The sequence below is a fragment of the Seriola lalandi genome, unplaced genomic scaffold, assembly GCF_002814215.2.
Source record: "Seriola lalandi dorsalis isolate HSWRI2012SDOR001 ecotype SW California unplaced genomic scaffold, Sedor1 jcf7180002054857, whole genome shotgun sequence".
Taxonomy (NCBI): Eukaryota; Metazoa; Chordata; class Actinopteri; order Carangiformes; family Carangidae; genus Seriola; species Seriola lalandi.
This window is the reverse complement of record NW_019525410.1, coordinates 175,402-194,627: the sequence shown is the minus strand read 5'-3', so window position 1 is coordinate 194,627 and position 19,226 is coordinate 175,402. Positions and strand designations below refer to the sequence as shown.

The following is a 19,226-nucleotide window of genomic DNA, read 5'->3' as shown; positions in this document are numbered from 1 at the left end:
AGACGATAACAGAGAGACATCACCCTCACAAAAGACCTTCTGCATGCCCACATCCCATTTTCTCAAGGAGTTATAAATAGTAACGAGGAAAACATTTTGGAAAGGTCAGCCCAGGAAGTGGTGCTGCTTATCATTATCTTAGAGACATACTTTGGTTTAAATCACCCCTGCACACATTTCAGCAATTAGTAAGTCACACCAAATGCATTGGACATACCAGGACACCACACGGCATTTGAGAAAGGGCATTTAATTCCACAAGGAGAAACACTGATGTAAGTGCACTTTCATTTTTAGCACACAGACATAACCTTGGAGGGAAACGGGAAACGCCAGAGATTGGAAAAATCCGATATGGATTGACGGATACAGCAGACAGATTGTGAGTGCAAGAGAGTGGGAAAGAGGTGACTAGCTTCGGGGAAAAGAGGGGAGGAAGGTGAGTGAGGGAGAGGAGAGGAGGGGGGAAAAAGGAGGGCCAGGAAGAGATTAATCGATTTTTGGAAAGAGCTCAAAGACACGTCCCCAATTCAGTGATTGAAAGACTTGGCTCACTGTCAGCGTGGTGGAGCTGGTAGAACAGCTGGCGTTGAAAGGTTGCAGAAGTTTCTTATTAGCCTCCACCTTTCCCTGAATGGGTGCTAAAGGACTTTCCACACAATTTGTCTGAAGGGCGGAGCAACAGTGATGCAGCAGTTTATCGCTGCAGCAGTACGGCATTAATAAATAATACTTACAGTACGAGGTGGCTACATCTTTAAGCAACAGACAGAATTGTAGCAGCACCTGCACACAGTGAGATGTTTCCCTCTGAGACACAACTACACCTATTCAGAAAATGTTCTTCAATAAAAGGATGAAGAAAAGTAGGAATAAAATCATGCCAAAGCATTAAGGTTAATCAAACTATATACAATGTATTGAAAAGAGACAAAATCAGACTATGACAGATGCATGCTCATTTTCAAACCCAAGTGTAATTTACAGATTAAGTGTCATAGCAAGCACAGCAATGTTTTAATTTTCCACACTCCAAAAAAATGTGTTAGCATGTCTTCTTTTTCTCCATAGATCTTCATTAGATAAGAGATAAAACGACCATGTCCATGTGTCACAAATCCAAAAACACAGACACAACCACAGTGTAACGAGCCCAGCAAAGTGGCGATGGCACCGAGTCAGGAGGCCACACGTATGTAGGTACAACAATCATCAGACTGACACACGCACACACACACACACACACACACACACACACACACACACACACACACAGTATGTAACATATATATCAACAGACGGCTGAGAGACGGACAGAGCCTGAAACAAATTCTTATCTAGAAGTGCGTCTTTTTTGTTTTTCACAGCAAGTAACGCCCAGTGTATGTAGAGTGGAGCTCATGAAGATTTAATCACTGACTGGATTGATACATTTGCTCTGTGATAATTAACGTCATACCTACATATGCCTAAAGTAAGATGGTGAAGATGGTAAATGTTAATGTTAACGACTCTTAGTCTTGTTTACATTTATTTTAATAAAGACATTAAGGGTTTGGCAAAAATCAGTTTGATTCAATATGACGTGTCTGAAGGCTAAAGGTTATTATCCTTGCTTCTTAGTTTTATTTGGTGTGAGAATTGAACATGCGCTTGCTAACTTAACTAACTAAGTCATTGGTGATGTATCATAATGATTTCCCAAATTTGATAAGCTCAAGTTTATTTTGATGAAATCATTAATGTTGCAATCGAGTCATCTTAAATTTTAATGAAGGTTTCTGTAAGTTTTCTCTGCCGCCGAACATGGTTTCTTGCTGGGTGCGGGTGGTGGTGATTGTCGCTTGACAAGAGAAGAGGTTATAATACTTCCTCTGAGCAGCTCTATGTCGTCAGGGCGGATTGGAGGCTACAGTGAGTCGTTATCGGAAAGTGATGAGACAGGCCGCGGCTAGCTGGTTAGCGTGCTAACCTCAGTAGAAGAAAAGACGTGATGGAGACAAGCGTTAACATTGGCGTTCCTTTCCACCTCCGGAGCGGGGAGTAAAGGAATGAAGTTTGACTAGACTGGTAAGTGAACAGGTTTTAATGCTAACGCTAGCTATGTAGCAATAGCAAAACTTAAAAAGGATCTCCTTTATGGAATAAATGTATCATTTTCATTCAGTTTTCAGGATTTCTGTTTTTATCGTTTCCTTTCATGAGTTCCACCTCATACAAGCGGACACCGTGTCAGTGCAAAGGAAGTGACGATTCAAAACTTTTGCGACACCTGTGGTGAGTGAGCGCTCTGTCCAGCTACCAGCCACAAACTATTTATTCCTGCAAATGATGCTGTTTACTTATGCCACAATACATGATTTCTGTGTGATGAAGTTCTTCAGATTCTGAATTTCACCTGTTTCCCGTTGGGGTGGCCTAGCACAGCTTTCAGAGCACCACTACACAGCCATCTCATCCCCTAAGCAGTCCGGCAGACTCTCTGCATTCAGCACATTTATGAGTCGGGCTGCACCGTCTCCCCCCACGCCCTCGCCCTGCCCCCAGCTGTCCCGATCATCACTCTCATCTGTGTTCGATTCGTACTCCGATCCAATCCCGGACTCCCTAAACCGAAGCAGCTCCAGGGCTCCGAGGACCTGCTCCCCCAGCAGCGAACTCTCATCCGGTGCTCCGTCGCTGGGGGTTTCCCCCGTGTCCTGACCCTGCTCCTGGCCGTCCGGCCCCCGGGAGGAGAAACGAAAGCACTCGAGTCGAACCCCGCTGCCGCTGAGCCCCAGAGGGCTGGTGTCGGTGCCCATGGTGCCTGGAGAGCAGGGCCCGGGGAGGCCCGAGACCCAGGCACTGTCACTAATCTGGAGCTGGGACTGAGCTGCTAAAGGGCCTGTAGATGAAGAAGGAGTGAGGGGTTCACGGGGGACGCTGGGGGGCTTGGCGCGGAAAGTGATCTCCAGAAGACTGTCCTGGGAGCCCACTGAAGACAAATCAAAACACAGAAAGAGTTAGAGACACATCTGCAGGATGAAACAAACCACAGAACGAATTTTACTTATCACATGTAAGCAGAGATATAAGACATGTCAGAAGAGAGGTCTGAGCAAAGCAGATGAGATTATGTAGAGTGGGATGACGTCTGTGCTGACAGGATTTGATAATTCATGACTGTATGGCAGCATATTGCCAGTAGCTAGATGCAGGGAGGAGAGAGCAGAGAGCAGTACTGAATCCTTTGAGAGGACTGCCATGGGATAATTAATTGTGTGCCAGAAGTGGATGAGAAAAGGAGGCATAACGACAGGAAGGAGAAAGAGGCAAGGAAACTGATTAAGAGAAAATAGATGAAGGGAGAGAAAGAATTACTTTATGGAAGAAATTTGTAAAGGAGAAAACAGGGATATGGAGGAAGATTCAAGGCAATCAAACAAAATAAGATATATACTGTAAATGGAAAAGGAAGATTAGGGTAAATCAAGAATTGAAGTTTTCCACCCACTAGATGTTATCTGGCCAGCAGCTTTGAGCTCCAGTTCCTGGATCTGTTTGACCAGCAGGGAAATGTGTTGCAGCAGGTCGGTGTTCTGCTGCAGCAGCCTCTGCACTCTGGCTTGGGCTTCGGTCCGTGCACACACCTCCACTGACAGCTGCTCCTGGAGCACATGAACCTGAACAGACCAAAACACACACACAGTTGCACACATACATGCGTGAGAAATACAAACAGAAACTGTTGTGTGCAAACACAAAACATGCAGAAGTTTCATTATTACTTCCCAGCGATTCTTTCCTTTTTTTTTATTATTTTCTTTTACCATCTGTTGTTGAAAAGACTTTACTGATAAAGTTCCACGGTGTCTTTTAACTCGTCAGCATTATGAATCACCGTCAGTGAGACTGGCCAAAGTAAGAGAGAAACTCTAGCACTCAAAAAAGGGTTTGCTTCAAATCTTCATCATCCTGGAAACTCCAGCTCAGGCTCATTTAATTTGATGTGAAACAGTTCAAAAGTTCATGTAAAAGTTTAGAGGGATGAAAGCGATAAGAAGTAACCTGAAATACCTTGTTACATCCTATTTAACACACCACTGATTGAAAATGGAAATAGCGCATCATTCCAATTATCATCCTCCAGATTAAATGAAACTGAGTCTTGTGTTTTTTTTGTTTTTTTTACTGCCAGATTTTTGTTTCACTCAGGCAACACAAAGTTTATAGTAATGATTTGGGTATTTTCATGTACACTTAAATACCACTTGGGGTAAATGATTGAGGGTGTCTTTGTTTGTTCGTTTATATATTTCCAGTTGAGTTTTGTCTATGAGTAGTATATTTGTGATTGGTATTAGGTGTGCATTATGTTTTATGCAGATTGTGTGCTGTCTGTTCTTGCATGTGTGACACAGATTTATAACTGCATAAAAGGTTTAATTTATTAAACTGAAAGAGAAAAATATACTATATGTGGAAAGTGTATCCAGTTAAAGAAAGAAAAGAATCTCTGTCTATTGTCCTCAGTACCTGTGCTGAAGCTGCCAGTGCTTGCTGCTCCTGCTGCTGCAGCTGTTTCTGAAGGAGCTGGACCTGGTGCTCCGCAGAGCAGGGAGCCTCTGCCGCCAACTGACCCGAAACAGAAGCCCCGAGGACAGGAGAGCTCAGCAGAAAAGATGGATCATCAGACACCTACAGCAGAGATGAGAGCAAATTGGGCTTTACTATTTCTAACTGTATGAAAAGATCCAGTAATGTGAAAGCCTGTGATATTTTTTATTAAGGCTTGATAACTGCACCACTCATACATATTCAAGTTTCATCAAAAGTAAATACAAGAAAAAAGCTGTCACAGTCCTGAACTTGATAGCCTATATGTCATTCCTGAAGGGTGCAGTGGAAAACCTCCACAGCAGTGGGTGATGCTGCCAAACAACAAAAATCTTGCACATTTCTAAACAAAAGACAACATATCACAGCAAGAGTACATATGGCTGTGGATTGGCTGTACAGTAGATAGAATTAAAAGTAAAGTACAGGGTATGAAAGCCAACAATCCTAAATAATGGAGTAAAAGTGGAAAGAAAAATATATGAAAACTTGTGTGTGTAGAAACATGTCTAGGGAAGTGGTTTAATAGTCTGTCTCTGCCAGCCTGCAAAGAGATGCTGCACTGGCGACAACAAGGCTGTCTGCTTTTATCCTGACAGAAAAAAAAAAAAAAATACATTGACATATACTCAAACTACTTGATATGAATTTTGTGATGAAGCCTCAATAAAGTATGTGTAACACTCCTGCATGAAGTTCCACTATTCAGGGCTACTGTAGTGCAGATGGACAGGGTGGATCGTTGTGTGCTTTTGAAGAGAGAGAGAGATCAATGATACATCTACTGTGTCAAGTTGTACGATAAAAAATAAATAAAAAGAGACAGCTATATTTCACACCAAACGAGGATCAATAAAGACGCCATAGTTGCTCTATTGTGGCTGCTGCTGATGGAGGATTTTGTATTGCTACTTGCTTCTGTGATAGATCTTTTACTTGAATTCAAAGGTGAACTGTGAGATGAGAGCTTGGTGTTTAATTTTTACGGGCTGACACCAAAGCATGACATTTACTGACATTTTACCCCTGTAAATCATTTTATACTGCAGTGTATACACCGAAGATGGAAATATCTTGAATTAACTTCCCACCTTCAGAAATGTACAGAACAGAAATATTATCACCCTTTAAGCAGATATAGCTAGCATGTTACCAAACTGTTGCCTTATTTAGCAACTTCAACATAACTTGGAATCATTTTCCAGGCAATTTGATGAATGTAAGCTCAATATTAACTCTCCTTTTGTCTCCACCAACTCAAGAGAGAAATATCTGGTTCTGTCTGGCAGGTAGTGTTCAGTTATTTTTAGAGCTTTTTCACTGAAAACAAAAACGGCCAATAAGGACACTGTGAGGTCAGTGGAAGTTGTGGTCCTTAAATTAAAACAATGGGCTGAAAGCTGCTGAAACACTCTGTTTTAACTGTGAAATAAAAAACAGACAGAAAGACAGGCAGCAGAGCAGTCAGACAGACGTCCAGCGTTGTACTTGTTTCTGCCAGCAGGGGGGGCTGGCCGCTGGCTGTAACAAGGTCAAAATCAAAACCTTCATAATGGAGTTGTCCAATCACATTCTCTTTTTTCTTGTCGCTAGGTAAAGAAAAGGTAAGCTGGCTCACTCATTGGTTGGGAGATCTTAACCGAAGTACCGAAACAACTTTTCCAAAGCGCCACAGCCGGAGCTTGAAAAAACTGTTTTCATGTTGGATGAAGTGAAGAAGACGGAAGGAGTTGGTCGAGGGTCTGCAGTGGACTTCACATGAACAATAATCACAACCTGGAATAATTTTTATGGAAAACCCTCTTCATTCTTTTGACCGCCGGACCCTTACGGACTAAAGGATTATAAACAATTGAGACAAGAAGTCCGTTCGAGACAATCGGACTTCAGGACTTGAAAAAGGTAGGGATCACCACCATTACCATGTCTTGCTAGTTGATGATGCTCGTAAATCTGAAGAAATTATACCTTTGTGCTCCTGGTTTCTCTAACATGAACTCGACAGTTGAATTGTGGAGAATCTATCCGAGCTAACGGCGTGTAGCATGTCAATACTGACACAAGCTTAAACATGTATATCTTTATACTCGTTCCTAGGCGGCTGTGCACGTGCTTTAAAGTGGTCGACAGCTCCCTTTGTTGTATTTTTTTTTTTTGCTCCCATTGTTGAAGCGTCATGTAGAAAAATAGCGAAAACGACGAAATTATTGGCCGAGCTAATTGGTCGTGAGTCAGGACCAATGAGAAGCACATTTTCTGTTTGTGTAGTTGAACATAACATGACAGTCAGACTGAGACAGAACAGCAGGGTTTCTTTTAGCTCATACAAACCGCACTGTCTAACCTGTAATATTCATCTTCCATAGATTTGAACTTAAGTCTGAGTCTTAAAAAAAAGGGACAAAGCTTGTCCGGTTTAGTTTCCATTTAGGGGATGCTATTGTAAGCCTATTTTGCTGGACTGTAACCCTACTAATTATATCAGTTGGCAGTTTATTACAGTTCAACAGTTACCATGGTCAAAATACATGAAACCAGGACTGTCTCCATTTTGTTTTTTTATCTCATAGATAAAACCTTTGACTATGTTAATGATATATCAACCATTGAAATATCCCCAGATTTCTCTTCAGAAATCAGGTCACCTTATTGTAGTTTTGTCAATACAAGCAACTCCTTTCACATACACATGGGCATTTGATCCAAAGAATGATCATAGCAGCATGCATTTTACTCCAGTTGTAGTAAATGGACTACACCTGTACAGGAGTCGGCAATCAAACTACCAACCCTCTGATTAATGGATGACCCCTGCTATGTCAAATGTCAAAACAAATCCCTGGTCTAATATAAAGTACCATGTGGACTCATTAATCTAGCTGTGAAAATGGTGTTTTAATGGGGATTTAATCAGTGGAATCTATAAATGGATCTATAGATTGCCTGTATGGGTTTGCTGTTAGTTGGTTTGACCACACGTGAATTATGACTCTCACAATTATGTTTGACTGCTGCTGCTGGAAGAGCAGCCATGAAGGACACAACTTATCAGTCAAGCCTGAGATGGGAGATCAATTTGGTGGCCACAATATTACTAAACTGTGAAGACACTTGACTTTCTGAGTCCTCATGGGAGACAAAGAAATTGCATTTGATATCTGAACATGCTATGGTATTTGGCAGAAAAAAAAAGAAAATATAAAAAAAAATGATTTGTTATCATTTAACTGTGTAATTGGATGTATTATCAATTCATTTCAAACAAATTAACTCCTAAAGAGAACGACACTAGTTTTCTCTCTTGAGTATTAAAGCCGCCACCACCACAGAGACTTGGTTAGAAAATGAGCTGACAAATATCAGAGATCGCTGCAGAGATAGCTGCTTGCTCAGCATGGCAGAATTAGCAGAGCAACACTAGAAAACCTTTCTGTATTTTCATCAACAAACAATATGACCCCATTAATATTGAAGAGCCTTGTGGAGCATTTCCTCACAACCAACCCTTAAAGACATGATGTGCTTGCTATATGTTAGTCAGTGATGTTTTCTGATCTCTAAGTTTTTATGAGGCCAAACTTTCTTCATGCCCCTCTGCGAGCTGTGAGCCTCCCAGATTTATTCATTAACAGGACATTTCTGACTTTTTAGATAAATATTTGCAAAGAAATATAGGAAAATATCTCTGCCAAAATACATCCTGTTGGTCCTCAGATGTATCTTTCAGTAGGATGAACATATTAAAATCAATAACTTTGCTCTGGTTGGATTTAACTTGAATTAATCAGTTCAGCCGGACTAATTGCCATGAAAAATGTTTTTGGTGTTGCATTGTTGTAGAGCTGAAACGATGTGGGTTAGGGTCAGTGGATTAATCAATGAGTCAATCAACAGAAATGTATCTGCAGCTATTTTGATAATCATTTAAAGAGCTACTCCACCTATTTAGCATTGCAGTTTCATAAAGATGACAGAAGAAACAGGTTAAAAAAAAGGTGGACAGTCATAGTCTGTGCAGTGGAGGCCAAGATAACACTAGATCCTACATTTCCCATAAAGCAATTTAATAACTTCTTTCATTTGACCGTTCCTGCCACAATGTCTTTCAAACTCCACATCTCTGTTTTTAAAGCAGAATTTCTCTTATAAATGTGTAATTTCTAAGACTGAAAACATCACTATGACAACATCAAGGTTATTTTCTCTAACTTTAAGAAATTGCCTCCGCAGCCACAGAGGATATTACACAACTGTTTTCACAGGTTGAGTGGTATTTACCATAACGGGTAAATTAAACTTGATATGTTCACTCAGTGGAGTGCTGCTTAAAGTCATTTTTTAAGCAGAAATGACAATAATTAAAAGGCTGTTGCTTCTAGAAATGTGAAAACATGCTGTTTTCGTTTTAGTCCTGTGTGAAAGTAAATGGAAGGATTTTTGGCTTTTGAGCTGTTGATTGTTTAGAGCTTTGAAAAGGTCGTTTCTACTGAGACTTCGCAGATGACATGACTTATTGATTAAATGAGACAATAAATGGCAGACTTATTGATAATGAATAATATTCAGTTGCCGCCCTGCATTTCAGCTGCTGTGTCATACAGTGCAGTGCAAGAGGCATCAATAAATCACACTTTTTAGTGGTCACTTCATCTCTGCTGCGTTTATAAAAGCTCCTGTTGGGTGAGACATAGCAGGGCTTTGAATGAGTGACACTGAAACGATCAGGACAACTTTTACTTTACCTTGCCTTCGGTTACAAGGGCCTCGTCCTTTTTGCTCTTCTCCAGGTCTGATGAAGAGGCACACTCAATGCTCTCCTCTGTAGTGGCTTCAAGGTCTGTCTCTTCTGACAATGCAAACCTCTTCTTTGCTGCAGAGAGACCAGATACATATATGGGAGGGTGGGGGGGGTCTCATGCTGTTTTTATTTTGTGCTTTATAGTTTACGACACATCTAGAGGCAGTGAGAGCAGCTGCAGTGGGCCAAGAGCTGGCTAAATCCTACACAAGCAAAGTCTTTGATCAGTGGTTTGCACGATTCACCAGAACCAATCTGCAGCTGCAGCGTGGCAAGCTGCAAAGAAAACTCTCTGCGGTGGATAATGACATCTTTTCTCAGAAAGGTGTGCTCAGTTGCCGCTGTTTGTTTCTGCGGGCGTTCAGGGTTTTTGTTTGTGTGAGGGATAAAGCAAGAAGGAGAGAGGACGAGAAGGCCCAGGGAATTTGTGTGTTGTTGTGTGAGCAGAACAAAAGGAGAGTGAGTTTACGTGTGTGTGACAGAAGGAGAACGGGAAGGAGAAAGACAGGAGGGGGGAGGAGACTGGATATGTGGATGCAATTTTGTGTGTGTGTGTGTGTGTGTGTGTGTGTGCAGGTTGTTGTGAGTCACCTGGCACTGCCTCAGACTCCTCCGCCTTCCCCTCCTCATCCTCCTGGTCATCGCTTTTCTGCTGCAGGGTCAGCTGGTGACACACATCAAACGCCTGACCCACTGTCCGCACGATCCTCATGGCCTGAGACTGTGAGTGAGGACACAGAGACGGTGTGTGTGTGTGTGTGTGTGTGTGTGTGTGTGTGTGTGTGTGTGTGTGTGTGTTAGGGAGAGCAGGGGCGGGGGAAAACAGCAGCAGGAGCACAGTAAGGAAGGATGCAAAAATGAAGGGGCACAGCAGGGGAGAAAATGAGGTGCCAGAGGAGTTGCGCAGGGAGGAAAGTGGATTGGCAGATTGAGTGTATGTGTGTGTGCACAGGTAACAACACATAACAGTGGAGGAGCGAATGTTGGGGAAGAATGAGATGTGAAAAATGAAGACAGAGGGAAACAAGAGAAGATATAGACCACATTCAAGTCAGAAGATATTAGGAGCAGAGCTTCGGCTGTTTTGTCCTTGTCTCTCTGCTCTGCATACATTCTGCTGTCACAGTGATGGATCGCTCCATTTGAGAGGCAAGTAACTTTGATGGCAGAGGGAGTGAAGATTAAGTTTGTTGTTATTGCAGGAAGCTCAGTAGGTGTGTCTGTAACATCAGGTCATCAATCAGGGACAGTTTAATTTGCAATAACTCAAAAATTAGCTACTTGAAGTCTCACACATGCACATCCTGTTCCCTCGTTTTCACAAAAAAGGCTTCACGTAAACCGTCGGTTTGTCCCGACGACTTCATGTAAGAGATGTTCCTGTGAGTCACATAAAGCCCTGATAAACAACATCACCATACTCACAGAGAGGTGAGACACAGCCTCATTATGTACAAAAAAACGAGTTATGCAATACACACAGGAATTACACATCATCGCTTTCTTGCCAAGAGTTAAAGAGCGCTTATACTACTTCCATATCTTTTTTTATCTCCGTTTACCTCCTGAGGTAAACATCTGGCTTTTTAACTGCTGGATGCTCCACTGAATGTGTTTGCATTCACGCTGCTCAAAGAAGAGTTATCAGATCTCAAATGCTTCCTCAGTGCATCTTGTGGCGTGTTCACACCTCAACATAGAGACAGATGTTAGTACCAGGTCTGAACAGAGCCTGTCACTCACTATAACAGCAACAGCAGAGGTGATTATACTTTGTGGATTATAAAAGTAGATGGGTATAATTATTAAATTGCAGTATGGCTTCGTTTAACCTCTTGTGTTTTTAAGCTAAACTGATTAGTTTATTGACAGAAAAGTAATTAGTCATTTTTTAAGCCGTTTTTCAAGCTCAACTGCCAAACATTACCAAGTTGTAGCTCCTCACTTATGTCTTATGACTTAGTAATCTCAATATCTTTGTGGTTTGGGATGTTTGTCTGATAAAACAAGTAATTTACAGACCCTCACCTTGGGCTTAGGAGAATTGTGATGGGCATTTTTCACTATTTTCTAACATTTTCAGACCAAAAGATTAATTGACGCTACTTACACCCCTCATGTGCTTAGGTGTTCTAGTGTCTTTTCAGTTTAAATTTTATTATAAAATAAAGTACATATTACATTTCCTCTTGCATGTGGGTGTCTGTGTTTCTTAAGCTGAACACACAGGCAAGAAAATTCAATGTGGCCTTTGGGACACCAGCACTCTCATCGATTTCAAGGCTTATTTTTTCCACTAAAGCCCTAATATGCAGTCCAGTGCTAGCATCCTAAATCCACTGGAATTAAACTTTATCCACCGTGTCCTTTCTCACTCTCACTAAAGGTGAGTTGTTGTGTTTTCTATATTGAACAGTGGAAGAAGCAGCATTGAAATAAATTTATTGCTATCTGCCTCTGGAGGATCATCCTGCCTCTGGGCATTTGGGCAATATGTCAAGGTAACTCCAGCTTCAGAGTAGTTTAATAAAAAGAAATAACAAAAAAACTACACAGGAGTAAAGTTATGAAATTGATTATTTTGCTCTATTAATACAAAATGTAGTTTTGTTTTAAATTGTCCAATGTAAAAGCTGGTCCTCTCAAGGCCAAACACAATAGGCTCTGCTGATGTACGGAGCTGACATCTGAGCCCTGCTGAGCTGCAACATGCAGTGATGAAAATAAATCAAATCTTCTCTTATCAGCTGGTCCATCTCTTCCTACTCAGCACACACGCTTGGTCTGCAACACCCAGATAAGGCTCCATAGCCCCAGAGAGGTACTGAGGCAACACGGCCTGCATCCCTGACCATGTGGTGGGTGTTTCGTTCAGTAGTAGTGAAAATGTCTTTAAGTGCTGAGTGAAAAAGGCCCTCGTCTTTTCTCTTCCCACCAGAATGATTAGTATGCAGCTTCACTAAATCACTGTCTGTCTGGTATCCATAGTGAAGGGATGGGAGTCAACCTCGCTGATGCTCTGTCTTTGTCATAGAGGGAAAAAAAAAGGTCTCTGCTTGATATGCAGATATGTGGAGGAAAACATGCCTTTCATTTTCACGAGCATTTTGCCACAACACACGAGTGTCTGACTGTCAGATTAATTGTGTGTGGGTCCAGCAGAATTACACATCACTGAGGTGGTGGGTATAAATATCACCATTAGCAGTTATGTACAAGGCATGGAGCTGAAAACAAAAAGCAATGACTGACATGCTGTGGTCCAGATTTGTTTGCAGGCAACTCAAAAAGGATAAAGCTGGAGATAATCCGTATGTTGGTTAAAATCAGCAAAGTCCACAATAAGACCGAAAACCAACAATGTCTGCCTCTTAATACTTTGTATCTTCCGCAGCCCGTCCCGTTGCTCTCAGTCCCAAGCACATTCATCCCGACTATCATAGACTGTATGTAAAGATGGACGTAGCCTCCGTGATGTCATCCGTAGGTTTTCTGAAGAGCGGTGTGTGCTGTTCTGCTGTCGCCATCTTGGCAGTGCCAAATTAATGGCTGATCCAAAAATGGGCAAAGAGGAGGGGTACAGTGTGGAGCGCAGATTTCGGTGCAATGCCGGTTTGTGGCAGGCATACGCTCACCCACCTGTCACTCAAAGAGGCCACGCCCTCAATTATGTAGACCTTTAAGCCTTAGTAAAATTTAAATGAGCACGTTATATAAAAGTTCACCCCCCCGTACAGTTGCTACAGATGAGGGAATTGGCAATAAAGACTAAAACTGTTTTCTGTTCCAGACTGTAAACATGTTTATTTCTGCTGTAAAGTTGGGCATTTTAACACGGGAGTCTTTGGAGATTGACTTGTTTTTGGAGCCAGCCTCAAGTGGCCGTTTGAAGGACCGCGGTTTTTGGCATTTCAGTGTTGGCTTCAGTTTTCAGCCCCGGAGGTTGTTGCTTGGTCTGTACGTTAAATATAAAGCTGTGAAAACAGTGTGGCCTCGGAGTGACGACAAGACTCCAGGAAGTTACTGTGCCAGGCCAAAAAACATTGTGTACACACTTTGTTTTATAATGCTATGTGTGGTTTTTTTTTTGACTGAGGTGATTTAATTACCTTTAGATTGCCACTCTTTGTGCTAAGCTAAGCTAGCTGGCTTCTAGCTGAAGCTTCATATTTACTGGACACGTTTACCGAAATGTCAAACTACTCCTTTAACAACTGGTCAAGAGGATACACTCACCGAGCACTGTATCAGGAACACCCGTACACCTGCTTATTCATGCAATTATCCGATCAGCCAATCATGTCGCAGCAGTGAAATAACATCATGCAGATAGTGCTTGGTGAGTGTTTGTGTGTGGAGGTGTATGGCCCAGAGGAATAAGCTACAGTATATCAGGTAGTGGCTACACTTATTAGTAAGGATAGATGCTTTGCTGTTTTCAGCTCATCCGGGACTTAGACTCACCTTCCTCTTCGACTTGAACACATTGCACCGGAAAATGTTGCTCTGTCCGTCTCTCGCTATGTAGCTGAAGATCTTCAAGTCTTGAGCATCATGTGAGACATAAAAGATCCTGTTGAGGCAAGACAATGCATGAAATCAGATTACTGCCTGGTTATTTGGCTTCTGTCTCCTTGATTTAATATCACGAGGATGGGCCCACCTGTAGATGGGATCCTGTGTCACCAGGATGGTGTTCTCATCCCATGACCACCCTTTTCTCTGCAACAACACATGAATACACAGGTTGACATCGACACAGGTGCTTTTGAAAGTTTTCATTAATTAGTCACTTTCAGTCATCATTCACTGACCTTCTTCTTTTTGCGTAAAATCACTTTGACACAATCGGTGGATACGACAATGTTGACCTTCTTTTTCTTTATGTTCTTCAGTTTGAATTCATACTGTGGAGGAAGAATGATTTTCATATTAATATTTAAGATGGGCAAAAAAAAAAAAAAAAAAATTGTCCAAAAGATAAACCAGAGTGATTATTATGCCATGTGTTGTGAGCAGCATTTAATATCACATTATCCCACTGAGGCGGAGCTCTTTACACATATTTGAAAAGAGAGACGGGATCATGTAGACAGGAAGATATTTTTGACTATCTCTTTCTCAGGGGAAATGTGAGATTGAGTAAACACTGAGATACTGTGAGTTTCTTTTTCTGGGAGCTGTTTAAGCTTTCAAAGGCAGACTTCCCAGAGGGAGGCAGACATGTGTGGGACACTTTCATCCCTCTCCATGATTAATGCTCCAGCCTGTACCCTCTGCCTCCACTGCAGGCGCAGGCTGCGAATCTAAGATCTAAGAACAACCCGGATTTATGTGAAAATAACACGGCCCACTTTGAAAACACTAAGTCCAACATCAGATGATTGATTGATCAGATGAAGTTCTGTGAAATCAACAGTGTTCCTCTGCGAACAAGCCGTCACCCGCTCTGCACGACAGTCTTGGATATTCTCTGTCATCTTTTCTTTGGTCTGTGTAAAAATAACAATCCAGCGCTGGTTGTCTTTTGTTTTCGGCGTGATTGAAGCTGTCGATTCCCTCTTTTACTGACATTTCAGAATAAAAGAAATGGGCAATGTTGCCATTACCAACATGACAAGTCATATCTGGTGATTTTTTGCGCTAATGAATCTGGAGCAGTTTGTCTATAAGTCAGTGACCTGTGTCACAGTTGGCAGAAACACGCTTCACTAGAAGATTCAATGAGCCCTTCCACTTGATATTTCATGTCATATGCCTCCTTCCAGTTCGTCCGTCTTATTGTTGTGTGGGCGTTTTTATTCGAGACTGTGGTTGGTCAGGTGAAGGACACAACTCCCTTAAGGTGTGTGTTATCCAGGCTAATGCAGCCACACGTAAAATGGGACAAGAGGACCATCCAGAGAGAGTGAGAGGGGCCTGAAGTGGAACACAGGAAGTGTTCATGCTGAAATTTGAATGCACATCAGCCTCAGAGACTGACACTTAACACTGCCCTCAAGCACAACTAATGCTACAGGTAGTGTCAACTCACCTCTGGTCTTATCTCTTAAGCCACTGTGAGTACTTTAAGGGCAAGTTGGCTTTTAAAGATTCAGAGTCTGTCTTCCCCTCAGAAGCAGAGACTCTTAATTACTGTGCCATCACAGAGCTCAGCGTGTGACTCTTTTACTGACTTGCTTTTATGTTATCTATTCTCACGCTGAATACCATGTTGTTTTCATTCATTCCATTATTTGTCACTTTATGCATTTTTTTCTCTTTTCTTAGATTTTTACCATTTATCATTTTGGCTTCAAAGGCTTGAAAAAAAAAAAAAAAAAAGCATTTTGCTAACACTGATATTTAATGAAATTTATTTATCTACAAGAAAATCGTCGATGAAAAATGTTGCAAAACACAGACTTGGAGACAAGGTCTTCACACAGCTTTGTGCATTGTGTGATTTTTATCCATTTGAGCTGCTGTATTCAAAGTGTTTTGTTATACACTCAAACCTGCAGTCAAGCACTTTTGTAATATATTATTAGAAAAATGGTGAAAATCTGAAGATAAATAAATAAATAAATGAATAAATAAAACTCACTAAATCTTATCCCATGCTGTACTTAAAGGATCAGGATTAAGTTCTTCCTGGGTGTCACAATAACTTGGATGTTAGATTAGATATAACAGCTGACAAACAGCTAAATCCTCTCCTCCCAGCGCTTCTGTAACACTGCAGTGATGTGTAATGACAAGGCATGGCAGGGTTTCCAGTGGCCTTGTCTGGTCTAAATAAAGGGAGGCTGGAGAGACGTTGGTTTTTCTAATAGTATCGCATATAAACCTGCGTGCCGTGTCTCTCCTCAGCCATAAAAATCTAGATTTGCCCTATGAATCCTGCTGTGATTTAAAGCGCTCCTGACAGCCCACTGAATCTGCCAAGTGTGTAGTTTTACGCAGGCCGCTGATTTATGCGAAGGGAGGATGTTGAGGGGAGTAAGGACCCTCTGAGCACCGTGCACAAGGTGAGACATAAAACACAAGAGAGAGAGAGAGAGAGAGAGAGGATAAATGTGCATGCACCATCACCAGCTGCTGGGTCGTTGTTAATGTGTTCGGGCTTGCTGTGGAAGCAACGGTCAAGTTCAGTGGTCTGGTTCCTGGAAGTTACATATTTAAGTGTCTTACTCTGATTCTCCTCATTGCAGCGACTATCTCCATTCGACTGCCGGGGCGACCCACCTCCAAACTGCCAATGTACTGCAAAATGTGAGAGAAAGGTTCAAAGAATGAGGGAATTAATACCACTGATTACTGAGTGCTGGGCTGGCAGGTTTATTTATTTCCATTGTCTTTTTGTACATTTCTGGAAATATTCCCCTCTATGAGGAGGTTTTTTTTTTTTTTTTTTAATACACCCAGAAGCCAAATATTAAAACTTTTATTGACAAAAATGTCATAATGATAATTCTGTACTTATCACAGTGTTCAATTCATATAAGGGAAATAAATGATGTCAGCATTCATCAAGAGATCAATTAAATCAACACTTGTCTAAAGGCTGCAACATAATTATAAATTCATCTGATGATTATTTTGTCAATGAACTGATTCATTGTTTTAGTCTATGTCAGAAAATAGTGAATAATGCACAGCACAATTTGCAATAGAAAAAGTGACATATTCATTTCTGTCAGACACACAAGTCACAGATGCGTTATTCCATTAACTATCACGTATATCAAAGAGAAGCAGCAAATCCTCCCATTTCAGAGGCTGCAACCAGCAACTGTGTGACATTTTAGCCTGAAAAATGATTAATTGATTATCAGAATATGGATGAACGAAATGAATGGATTGATCGAATTGTTTTCAGCTCTGAAAAAAAAATCTTAAATCAGAGACATTTTTAAGTCCTGCAAAGTAGACAAAAATCTAAGAGTTACAGTGTCAGTGAACACCAGCAACATCACAGAAATACACCTACAGTCCGGTGATTTATGTTACAGTGGCAGTGACATTAATGATCCTCATTTCAATATTTGACACATCAGGATCCTCGAGCCTCCTGCCTCCCACAAACTATCTGTTGCAGAGGGTCCTTACCTTTGCCTCGAAGCAGACCCCATGCTTGAACACCTCCTCGTTGTGCATGGGGATCCTCAAATCGTGCACGTCATCTACTAAATTGTACTTGGTTACCCCTGGCATCGCTTTAGTGATAGCTGACTTGACTCCAGACTCTTGCTTTACGACAGCGCTAGAGACCTGCAGATATGCGCATCTCCTCCGGCGCTGCTCCCTCCGCACTCTCACCGGAGAGCCGCGTCACTCCGGAGGTCATCCGGGTTGAGGCGCTCCGGTCGCGACGAATTGATTGGTTGACGGAGGCGGCTAACGCGTTGATCGGTTATACTGACCCCTCCGCTGCGCTCCGCTCCGAGGCACGGTGAGACAGAGACAGTACGCGCCGCCACGACCGACGCCGTCGCCGCCGGGGTCCCGATGACGCACGGATCTCAACACGACTGTTTTTACCGCGGAGCGCCGTGCCATCAATCTCGGAACCGGCTTCTCAGAGTGAGCGATCGATACTCAGACGGTGCTTAGGAGCCCTTTAACTGGGTGTAAGATCTAACAGATGAAGGCGGGTTCTGCTTGTACACACTCTGTCAGCAGCTACAGCTGGTGTTTGCTTGTGTGACATCTAGTGGCATCACAGGGGAAAAAATAAATCCCCAAATCACTGGCTCCCACTGGACTCCAGGAGCCCCCCAGGGGTTTTTAAAGGACTCTTGGTTCCCTCCTGCAAAATGATGATCAGTGTGGCAGATAATTTCAGAGCAGCTCAAGCACTTGCAGCAGAGGTGGCAAACTGAATGAACGAAGCATTAGTGGTGTTGCAATGAGCTGACACATGCTTTAAACCTGGGGGAAGCTGCACCATACACACACACTCTCTGAGATATCAGCGGATTCTTCTCTGCTTGTGTAGCTCCGTTATAAAGGGAAGAATTAGGCCTATCGAGGCGTAGAGCTGGAGAGATGTAGCAACGATTTTCAGGTCGGATGATATGAAAACAGCCCGGAGGTGTTTTAGGGATGTAGATAAAGCAGCCTAATGGGCAGTGATTTGGATGAAGGATGAATTTAAATCCCCGAATTTTAAACGTCTAGTACATTTTCACATGCTCTGAGGTTTTCAGAAACAGATACAGGTCCAGTGAAGGTATTTCAGCCCGGCTTTTAAAGATATTTTAATAAGAAATCAAACTGACTTCATGCTTAACCAGCATAATTGATTTTTGGTCACGACTAACAAGCTTTAAACACAGAAGGCCTATTATGACATTCTGAAGCAGTTATATCAAATGCAATGTGAAAACAATGTGACAGTTGTTTAGCTGTTCGCTGCAACTTTCCTGTTTTGGTTCAGGCTCGCGGCTGCTGTCATAGCAACATCATAGCTGTTTACAGTGAGAAAAGAAGAAAGCTCATATGTACACTTCCAGCTCGGTACCAAACAGCAGATTCGTTTGGCAAAAACGGCTCCAAATGAATCATAATGTTGCTCTGTATCTGCTGGATGTGTGAATAAGTAACTGTTTGCTAAGAAGTTCTCCATATCGACTTAAAAGGTGACGATGATGATGGTATGTCAGGTGATATGACACCTACATGCACAAAAAAAACAAATCAGTCCTTGCAGGTTTAAGTTGATGGAACGAACCTGTTGCAGATATGGAGCAATATTAACATTCATTTGAATCCATGTTTCTTGATGAATATTAGACTAGTATCTTGTAGCTCTGATTTTGCTCTATATTGACCCCTGACCCCTGACCCC

General features: G+C 42.0%; 1 protein-coding gene across 1 annotated transcript; it reads right to left on the bottom strand.

Annotated features, from left to right (window-relative positions):
- Window positions 1-234: 234 nt before the first annotated feature.
- On the bottom strand, window positions 235-18,005 carry LOC111670529 (carboxyl-terminal PDZ ligand of neuronal nitric oxide synthase protein). The gene is made up of 10 exons (XM_023427272.2): window positions 17,486-18,005; window positions 16,568-16,639; window positions 14,209-14,301; window positions 14,058-14,116; window positions 13,859-13,967; window positions 9,986-10,115; window positions 9,339-9,466; window positions 4,516-4,677; window positions 3,494-3,662; window positions 235-2,974 (listed from the first exon to the last, which is right to left on the bottom strand). The coding sequence occupies exons 1-10, from the start codon at window positions 17,588-17,590 to the stop codon at window positions 2,442-2,444; spliced, it is 1,560 nt and encodes a 519-aa protein (XP_023283040.1). The 5' UTR covers window positions 17,591-18,005; the 3' UTR covers window positions 235-2,441.
- Between the last annotated feature and the right edge of the window lie 1,221 nt (window positions 18,006-19,226).

What these genes read in the sequence shown, in the direction of transcription:
- LOC111670529 (XM_023427272.2), bottom strand. Translation starts at nt 17,590, where the DNA reads ATGCCAGGGGTAACCAAGTACAATTTAGTAGATGACGTGCACGATTTG. An exon ending in ACACAGGATCCCATCTACAG is followed by an intron (nt 13,968 to 14,057) that starts GTGGGCCCATCC and finishes TTGCCTCAACAG; the next exon opens with GATCTTTTATGTCTCACATG. An exon ending in TGTTCAAGTCGAAGAGGAAG is followed by an intron (nt 10,116 to 13,858) that starts GTGAGTCTAAGT and finishes CCTCACTCACAG; the next exon opens with TCTCAGGCCATGAGGATCGT.